Source organism: Triticum urartu, chromosome 4A (genome assembly GCF_056163025.1).
Source record: "Triticum urartu cultivar PI428250 chromosome 4A, HENAU_Tu73, whole genome shotgun sequence".
NCBI lineage: Eukaryota > Viridiplantae > Streptophyta > Magnoliopsida > Poales > Poaceae > Triticum > Triticum urartu.
Genome location: NC_141876.1, coordinates 284,569,318 through 284,579,630, shown reverse-complemented (window position 1 = coordinate 284,579,630; position 10,313 = coordinate 284,569,318). Strand labels below are relative to the sequence as shown.

Sequence of the window (10,313 nt, the reverse complement as noted above, 5' to 3'; positions counted from 1 at the left end):
GAGAAACCGACAAGAATTGGTACCAATTGTGCTATTTCCTTGTCCACATTGGAGTGATCATCGATCCACCATCAACTTCGGTTGGTATACATTCTTCTCTTTCTACCACTCACATTTTTCTCTTGGAATGATGGATAGGCCAAGTACTTCTACCAACCCACTCTTCATTGAGCACGACGTCGACATGAACTCCTATGTCACCAAGAGCCACCTCTTTGGTGCACAACGTGCTTTGCATCAAGAGCAACAAGCAATGAGTGAACACATCGACAACCTCGCCGCCGACTTGCGACTCTCCGAACAATGTACAAGGGACTACTTCGACCACAAGCTCGATGATCACAAGCAAGAGAACGATGCACGAATTGACGAGATTCGCGTTTTGTTGCTCAACGACTCTTCTTCCACTTCGTCCTCATCAAGACAGAGCCGCTCAAGTCGACACTCCGACTTCACCCTCTCCGGCTCAAGTACACCGACATTGAACACTCTTCGCCGTGCCATGTGCAACGGTCGTCAAGCAAGCCTCAATCCTCTATGCGACACCAACTCTCAAGAGCACCGACAATGTCAAACCCAAGAGGCTTTCGCGCTAGCATGAGAATTGCAACGACAAAGCCAACATGAAGAGGAAGAGCGAGCGTGTCTACACCAAGATGCACAAGATGCCGAGGCACAACAACAAGAACAACAACTCCGTGAACCTCAAGCACTTGAGGCGCAACGTGCCCTCCAAGATTCAAGTTGAGCCGTAGCCAACCGAGGTTGACAAGTTCGTGAACATGAAGAAGCACTTCGCGAAGAAGCTCACAAACGACGACATCAAGCTCGACAAGTTCCTCCACAAGTTCACCAAGAGCGTAACGGCAATGGGAATCCTCCATGACAAGAGCAACATGAGGTTGACAACACTCCTTGCCAGGAGCACAACGCGTTTGACAATCATCAACAACATGGGCGTCATCATCCTCGACCCCAACACAATGAAGAGCAATGCTACGGCAAGCTAAAGTTCACCATGCCCAAGTTCAATGGAAGCAACGATCCCGAAGAGTACCGTTCATGGGCATTGAAGGTTGACAAAATCTTCCACTTGCACAACTATGAAGAAGAGAAGAAGATCACGATGGCATCCCTTGAGTTCCAAGACTATGTCCACATTTTGTGGGAACAAGTTATCGAGCGCCACGAGGCAAGAGGTGAACCACCCATCACTACTAGGGCTCAAATGAAGGATGTCATGAGAGCACACTTCGTGCCTACCTAGTACAACCGCGACCTCTTCAAGAAGCTTCAACTACTCAAGCAAGGAACCAAGAGCATTGAAGAGTACTATAAGGAGATGGAGATTGCCATGATAAGAGCAAACATCACGGAAGATGATGAGCAAACAATGGCACGTTTCTTGAATGGACTCAATCATCCTATCAAGAAGATCGCCAAATTCCAACCATACTCGAACCTCATCAAGCTCGTGCATCAAGCTAAGAAAGCGGAATGTCAAGTGCAAGACGATTACAAGTATGCCAAGTTATCATCCAAGTCACACGGCTTCTCCAACAACCAAGCTCCAACGACTCCAACACCGTCTACCAAGCCTTCTACAAGCATTGACAAGTCGAGTTCCAAGAAATCTTCGTCAACACCAAGTCATCCTACAACGAGCAACTTCAAGCCGAGAGATTCATCATCATCTACCCCAACCGATGAGACCATCAAGACGAGTTCCTTCAAATGCTTCACATGCATAGGCCTAGGCCACAAGTCCTACGAGTGCACCAACAAGCGGACCATGTTCCTCAACGATGATGGCACTTATGACTCAATGAGTGAAGAAGAAATGGAATCCCTTGAGCAAGTGGACATACACCGGCAAGTGAACGATGACGAGGAACAAGTCTTTTGCGATGAAGATTCAACTCCCGCGCTAGTTGTCTCCAAGGTCTTGACTCTTCAACATCACAAAGAAGAAGACCAACGATGCCACATCTTTCATACCAAGGCCGGCATCAATGGAAGATCCATCAAGGTCATCATCGATGGAGGGATTTGTCATAACCTCGCAAGTGAAGAACTTTGCTCCAAGCTCTAATTGCCCAAGACAAAGCACCCACATCCCTACAAAGTGCAATGGCTTAGCAACTCCAGCACTATCCAAGTCGAGCAGCGAGTACAAGTCTCCTTCAAAATTGGTGCCTACGAAGACACTTTGGAGTGCGACGTTGTTCCAATGGCCGTTTGCCACCTTCTTCTTGGACGCCCATGGCAATTTGATAGAGGTGTCATCCACAATGGCCGAACGAACCACTAATTCTTCAAGATGAAGGGAAAGGAATACGTACTTCACCCCATGTCTCCAAGCCAAGTGATCGCTGAGAAGCAAGCCACCAATCATGGAGAGAATAGTGAGAGAGCGAGCCACCAAAAAGAGAGTGAGCGCCACAAGCCCAAATCGAGTGCCTCCACGATGAGTGACAAGAAAAACTTAGTCCTATTTGCCACCAAAAGCGAGATAAGAGGAGTGTGTGAGAACCCATCTAGTGTCCTACACTACGTCCTTTTGTGCAAGGACAATGCAACACAAGCTAACACCACCCACGCTCTACCTTTACTGTTGTCTTTGCTTTTGCAGGAATTTTAAGATATTTTCCCCGACGAGCTACCTCCGGGACTACCTCCACTACGAGGCATCGAGCACCGCATCGACCTCATCCCCGGAGCACCTCTTCCGAACAAAGCTCCCTACCGCGTCAACCCCTAAGAAACCAAATAAATACAAAGGCAAGTACAGCATCTCATAGACCATGGACATGTGCGTGAAAGTTTGAGTCCTTGTGCCGTCCCGGTTATTCTTGTGCCAAAACGAGACGGTAGCTTTCGCATGTGCTCCGATTGTAGACCTATCAATGCTATCACCGTTCGCTATAGGTATCCCATTCCACACCTTGATGATATTCTTGATGAACTTAGTGGTGCCACTATATTCTCCAAGATTGATCTTAAAAGTGGTTACTATCAAATCCGCATACAAGAGGGTGACGAATGGAAAACCGCTTTCAAAACCAAGTTTGGGTTGTATAAGTGGTTAGTCATGCCTATGGGTCTATCGGAAGCACCAGGTACTTTTATGCGTCTTATGAATCATGTCTTTCACCCTTACATTGGTGTGTTTGTTGTGGTCTACTTCGATGATATCCTTGTTTATAGCAAATCTCTTCAAGATCATGTCACCCATGTTCGAACCGTTTTACAAACTCTTCGGAACGAGCATATCTATGCTAACATGGGAAAGTGCCTTTTTGGCGTTGATAAGCTCGTTTTCTTGGGTTTTGTTGTATCTTCTAAGGGTGTTCATGTAGATGAGTCCAAGATCAATGCTATTAAGACATGGCCCCAACCAACCAATTTGCAACAAGTCGTAGCTTTCTTGGCCTTGCGAGTTTCTATCATTGCTTTGTGAAATTTTTTAGCACCATTGCTTCTCCTTTGCATGCCTTGATCAAGAAAAATGCGCCTTTTATTTGGGGACCATCCCAAGATACCGCTTTCAATGAGCTTAAGAATTTTCTTACTCATGCTCAACTTTGACAACCCTTTGAAATTCATTGCGATGCTAGTGGTAATGGCATAGGAGGTGTGTTAACGCAAGAGAAGCGCCCCATAGCTTACTTTAGTGAGAAACTTTCCGGAGCGCAACTCAATTACCCCATCTATGACAAAGAGCTATATGCTCTAGTGCGAGTGTTGCACGAATGGGAACACTATCTTCGCCCTCATGAATTCATCATTCATACCGATCATGAAACACTCAAGTACCTTAAGGGTCACACCAAGTTGAACAAGCATCATGCTAAATGCAGTGAATTTATTGAGTCTTTTCCTTATGTCATCAAGTACATCAAAGGTAAGGAAAACGTTGTGGCGGACTCTCTTTCTCGCATATGCATGCTTTTTACTCAACTTGAATTGGATGTCATTGGCTTTGAGCACATAAAAGACTTTTATGACCATGATCCTACTTTTGCTACTCCTTATGCCAAGTGTTTGACGCACACCTCTTGGGAACGCTATTACATCAAAGAAGGATATATTATGAGAGCTAACAAGCTTTGCATCCCTGAGTCTTCTCTTTGTTCATTACTTTTGCATGAATCTCATGGAGGAGGACTAATGGGACATTTAGGATGTGACAAGACTTTTGCTACACTCTCCAAGAACTATTTTTGGCCCAAGATGTTTCGCGACGTCAACCACTTCACCAACCGATGCTCTACATGTCGCAAAGCTAAGTCTAAAGGTCAATCCCATGGACTTTATATTCCTCTCCCAATTCCATATCAACCATGGGAAGATATTAGCATGGATTTTGTACTTGGATTGCCTAGGGCTAGAAATGGAAAGGATTCAGTATTTGTCGTTGTGGACCGTTTCTCTAAGATGGCACATTTCATGTTGCCAATCTCTTATGTAGGGAAATATTGTGTCTACATGGAGTGCCAAAGACGATCGTCTCAGACCGCGACATCAAGTTCCTAAGATACTTTTGGAAGAACCTATGCGCCAAGCTCAGAATCAAGCTACTCTTCTCCATGGTGTATCATCCACAAACCGATGACCAAACGGAGGTGACCAACCGCACACTCTCCGCTCTACTTTGCGTACTCATCAAGAAGAACATCAAGGAGTGGGAGGAGTGTCTACCTATCGCCGAGTTCGCCTACGACCGAGCAAGACACTCAACAACCGGCAAGTCCACTTTCGAGCTCGTCTACGGATTCAACCGATTGTCCCCATTGGACATTCTTCCTCTACCACTACAAGAGCGCATCAATTTGGACGCAAGTGCATGTGTGAACGATCTCAAGAAGGTGCATGAAGATACAAGGCACACCATCGAGCGCCAATTACAACGTCTTGCGACCAAGCTCAACATCAACAAGCAACCCATGGTATTCGACATTGACGATCTTGTGTGGCTACACCTTTGCAAAGACCGCTTCCCCAACGAACGCAAGTCCAAGCTTCTACCTCGAGTGGATGGACCTTTCAAGGTGCTTGCCCGCTACAACAACAAAGCTTACAAGATCGACCTCCCGCGTGATAAGTACAATGTGAGCGACATCTTCAATGTCAAGGACCTCTCGCCCTACCATGGTGATGAAGATTTTGATCCAAGGTCGGATCTTCCCCAAGGGAGGGGAGATGATGCGGAGCATCCCAAGGTCATCTCCATGGACCTACCTACGTCTCCTATGACACCACTTCGACCAATGACAAGAGCCCGAGCGAAGGCTATCGAAGATAAGGTGAACTCACTCCTCTCCAAACTACCACCTTCCATGCATGAGAATTGGCTACTACCTCAAGTGGAAACCCTATGTGTGATCAGGTGCTTGGAGGAGAGCCACAGACCAACTGCACTCAACGAACAAGACGGTGAGGATGCCAAGCCCATTGGACAAGAAGAACAACTCCTCAAAGTTCCCAGGCTCCGGACGACCGACAAACCCCGGACGTCCGACGACCTCTAGGCTCCGGACGACCGACGAACCCCTGGACGTCCGACGACCTCCAGTCTCCGGATGTCCGGCCCTCTCCGGACGACCGGGACTTCCACACTCAAGACAAAACTACGGACTACCGAAGCTCTACGGAGGACCGACGCCCGGATGTCCGACGCTGACCGACGCCCGGATGTCCGACGCCGACCGAACGTCCGACCGAAGACCCAACGAGCCGAATCTACGAACGTCCAACAGGCACCAGACGTCCGGACCCTCGCGAGCCTCTGGACGACCAGTGACTCTCGGACGTCTGACACCTGTGTGCTGCCATGTGTTGGGCCGCAGCCCATGTACCCCCACTTCGTCCCCTTTTACACTAAGACTATAAATAGACCTCCTATTCCTTCTAGATAGGGTTAGCATTGGCTTAGCTCATATTAGAGATAGAGCATTGCTCATCCACATCGGATCTACTCCACGAGAGAGACCGCGACCCCTCTTCGGAGAAGATCCCTTTCGATTAAAGACCTCCTTGCAGAGAAGAACATCAAGACCTCCTCACGGAGAAGACCGGCTACCTTTGTATTGTCCCTAGTTGACCGTGGATCGTGTGATCTCTTATGTACTCGAGGATCTAGCATATGTGTGACTATTTCTTGTTGGTTTAGTGATTTTCTCGTGTTTCCCCTCGTGATTTCCCTCGTGTTCTTCGTGTTCCTCGCAGGATCCGCTCCTTTCGTGAAAGATCGGCCGTATAGGGTTCCACACTACATCATAGCCGAGTTGAAAAGGGCAAGAACATCTAACTCCAGCTTACAAACTATACAAAAGCATGAGGGTGAATTGTTCATCAGGTATGGACAAAACCCAGGTTGAAAAGGGCAACAACATCTAATTCCAACACTGATTTCGGCAGTCATAGTCAAATGGATCGGTCGGGTCCATAGAATGAACATCCTGGGTCATAAAATTTACTGGATTATGACCACAATATGTTGCAAATACAAGGCCGACATGTTCAGAAGCTCTTTTGTCCACCCGAAACTCCTTTTTTTTGCTCTTGTACATACCCATCCGTCAAAACCATGCTGCTGATAAACTTAAGCCTGATGGACAATAGTAACCTTGCATTCAGCAGGAAGAATGTGAAAATCTAGTGTTTGCATGGTTGGCTACATATCATTATAGCGTTATTGTCTTCAATCGAATGTCATGCGAAGTGAGAAAATCCCGATGCTTACGAATCCACCGATTGGTTATAACTTTCTTACCCCGTCCTGTTGCCTAAATAGACATGAAGATTGAAAATAGCTAATATCTAAAAAAGAGTGTCGAAAGAGCAATAGTTGAACGGTTAATTCTAGTACACTATATGCGAGCTTCCAATGTGTGCGAAATTATCACCTTCATATACAACTTCTCCAGACATGGAAAGCATTGCAGCAAGCCAATAATCTTGTTCAGATCAAAACTATTCATTTGGATATATAAGATCTTGACAGAATCTAGCTCCATTGATAGGCTATCCATGGGGAAACTCTTCATTGAGCATAGAACATAATATTAGTACAAAATGTTTACTCCAAGTTGATATATAACTTATGCGCAGAAATTTAAAATGCAGCTTATGATTACAAGTGTAGATGATAATATAAAGTACCTGAAGAACTGTGGAGCCAAACACCATCTTGAAATGAGCACAGAGATCATGTATTACACCCAAGGTCTCCAGTTTAGGCGTAGAGAGGACGATTATTTGTGACGGTGAATAACTAGAATCAAGGATCAACCTTTAAGTGAAGGGGAATCTTGGATGATGAGTTGCCTTCTGTCAAAAGAAATTCCAATTCTTACAAGGTTAGGCGACTTTATTTGGAGACAACCGATTCTAACTGTGAAAGCAAGCACCAAGCACTCCAGGGCAGGGGAACTGGAGTGGATGATGTTGTGCAATGAGGCCTCTTATATACGAACCCGCACAAGTGAAAGTTTCTTGAGAAATGGGAGTCGAAGGTTTAGTACCAGATTGTCTGGTAGGTAGCACACCGCAAAGGTGGCACTGTGGAGAGAGGAGGAAATTCGCGAGATGGACATCGGTGCTAAGGGCACAAGTACATGGCGTTCGGTATCTGGTAGGTGATTTCCAGGGGAATAGTAGAACTCAAGCAGCTGTAATTCTGTGAATTCAGGGGATTTCACCCAGGCGTCCACCTGCAGGGCATGGTATGCTTGCTCAGGTAGCATGACGGGATGCAGATGCTTTGAATGGAGCCCTCGTGGGAGGAGATGATGGCTCTAGGGATTTCAAAATCATTGAAGAGAGATAGCTAACGACAATCGAGATTAAAGGGCACGGCGCGCCATAGAGGGTGCCACTGAAGTGAGAGGACTTGGGTGCGGCAGCAATCCTTGGTCGGGAGAAGCGAGATGATCTCCCCAAGGACGACGTCCAGGAGATCGCTGATGCGGTCCACCCAAGATTCTACGGGTTCCTGGGATCCAGTGGGGGGTCGCCGCTTCTCCCCGCGCTGCCGGGTGCGGGATCTACAACAGGCGTCGCCGCTGGCGGGAGCCTCATCTTCTTGGCGCTGGGGTCAGCCGACTCCATTTTCCTCGAGGGCGTCGCGTTGTGCTCACGGATTTGAGCAGAGTAACGAATGACGAGCCTAGTTGTAGTGCGAGTGAAGAAGAAGGGGAGCTAGGGTTTTTCTATAGTTGTGAGGAAGAAGGGGAGCTGGGGTTTTCTATAGGAGTGAGGTGAGGAAGTTGGGGGTACGAGTGGAGCGAGCTGACGTGAGGTGGGTTGGAGTGAGGAGGAAGAAGAGCACTCAGGTTTTTTTGGGGGCGGTGTGCTGGCTGTGAGTAGCGCCTCTAATTAAGTAAATATATGGGCTTTTGAATTGATTTTATTATTTACTAGAGTGGATGGGCTATTTTGTCTTGGGCCCAAAGGAACAATTACTACTAGTACAGTGGAGACACTATACAGCTACCCAGGAAAACAATTACTACTAGTACAGTGGATACACTACAACTTCTGGCTCCTCCTAGGTCATCGAAACGTCTCCCTCTACTGAATGTAATTTTACTTTTGTTCACAGACATGCGAGCCATGCAGCATGCATGCCATCCACCAAATTAGAAGGCAGTATGCAGGAGGAGAGTCATCCCGGTCATAGCGCAGCAGTAACCAGTCGTTGTATCACAAAACCCCACCTCCCCGCAGTCTAAGTTTGACGGATGAAGCAACCATCATTTCACTCTTCGCCGAATCCCCTTCTCCCTCACCGTCTTCAAGAAAGCCAACACTCGCATCTGCCACAATTCTTCTCTTCCAACGAAGGGGAGGTAAGCGGATCTGTGGTGTTGGTATATTTTCGTTCAGGGAAAAAAGAACTTCTGCAAAGCAGTAACCGGTCCTCACTCTATTTTTTGTTTCATTGTCATTGTGATTATGTCTTCCTTTCAGTGGTCTCCTAGTATTCGTCAATTTCATGGTGGACCAAGGAGAACCGAGCAAAGATCTATCGATGTTGGACCAGGCACGGGAGGCTGATCCGCACGAGACAGAGAGCTCCAATAAGATGGAGGCAGCCACCGAGCCGACCCCAGATACGCTCGCGGCCACTACTGAGATAGTCAACGCCCCGTTTGAGGTTACAGCCCCCGTGGGCCTGCAGGAGCAGTTTTCCCCCTTCGAGGATGTGCCCGCCCCCCCCCCCCCCGCTGAGATGCCCAAGGTGATTTTCCTCTTTGCCGATCTCGATTGTGGTTTTTCATCTAAGTATGTGGTGATGAATAATGCAAAATTCTATTAGCTTTGATGCCATGCTATACATAGTGGTTTAAATAACTTGTGTTTCTTATACTGGAAAGTAATTCCGAATTTGTTTTTGTTTCAATTAGAGCCCTCATGCAGACAAGGATTGTGTGGTTGTACATGTCACTCGCTATGAGGCGGATGACCTAAATATACGCACTGGGAAAACAGAGTTCTTAGGTTGTTGGATCTTGGATTTCATTTGCGCTTATACCGATGTCGAGTTGTACTCCAGCCACACTGTTGTCAGGCGTGTTGTCCCGGGTGTACTGAAGCACAAGAAGTTCAAAGCTACTCCTTCATTTGTGGGGCATACTGTTCTTGTCAAGCTTACGCAGGAAGATGACATGGCATGCCTCCACAAACAAGTTTATGAGTGGCAAGGCCACAAGGTTATCTTCATGAAGGTTCACAGGATTGAGCTGCTGCCGGACGTCCTCGATGATGTTCATGGAAAGGTCCGTCTTGTGTCCAACCCAAATTAGATCGAGGCATGAAATAGTTGCCCCATCTATTGTTTAATAGTAGTTTAGATTGTGTATAATTATCCGAACCTTGCCTATTATCGAGCCCTTTGGGGCTAGTAGTCTGTTTGAATCCATCTATGGGAACTGCTGCTACTTTTGTGTTCCCGTGAATCATGTGAGAACCATCATAATTGTTGCCGAAAAAGATGCGTTCTCACTAGTTTTTTCATGAATATGGCATGGTAAGACATAAGTTGTCACGGTTTATCATACGATTAGTGTGTGTTTGATGAAATCAAGTACTCTTTCAAGAACTATGCGCCAACGTATACATAAGTACTTGTAAACACTGTTGGTGCTTGTAAGCAGTTGTGCAAAACATGGCACATTGGCTCAGCTCACTTCAACACTAGGCTATCGACCAGCTAACAAGCAATAATCTGTTGTCTAACATATAAGCAACTACATATCTTGTCACAGTGGTTCATGCAGTTAACTGAGGCCACAATGTAAATTCCAAAC

The 10,313-nt window shown here is 46.6% G+C and overlaps 1 protein-coding gene across 1 annotated transcript; it reads left to right on the top strand.

Moving 5' to 3' along the window:
* The first annotated feature begins 782 nt into the window (after positions 1-782).
* Positions 783-9,809, top strand: LOC147975611 (uncharacterized). The gene is made up of 3 exons (XM_087520503.1): positions 783-901; positions 8,974-9,244; positions 9,411-9,809. Exons 1-3 carry the CDS (start codon positions 783-785, stop codon positions 9,807-9,809), a joined length of 789 nt encoding a protein of 262 aa, XP_087376629.1.
* The last annotated feature ends 504 nt before the right edge of the window (positions 9,810-10,313 follow it).

Excerpts from the sequence above, each read along its gene's own strand:
- LOC147975611 (XM_087520503.1), top strand. The coding sequence starts at position 783 with ATGAAGAAGCACTTCGCGAAGAAGCTCACAAACGACGACATCAAGCTC. Across the intron at positions 902-8,973 it reads CATGACAAGAGCAACATGAG|TGGTCTCCTAGTATTCGTCA; the intron begins GTTGACAACACT and ends TCTTCCTTTCAG. Across the intron at positions 9,245-9,410 it reads CCCCCGCTGAGATGCCCAAG|AGCCCTCATGCAGACAAGGA; the intron begins GTGATTTTCCTC and ends TGTTTCAATTAG.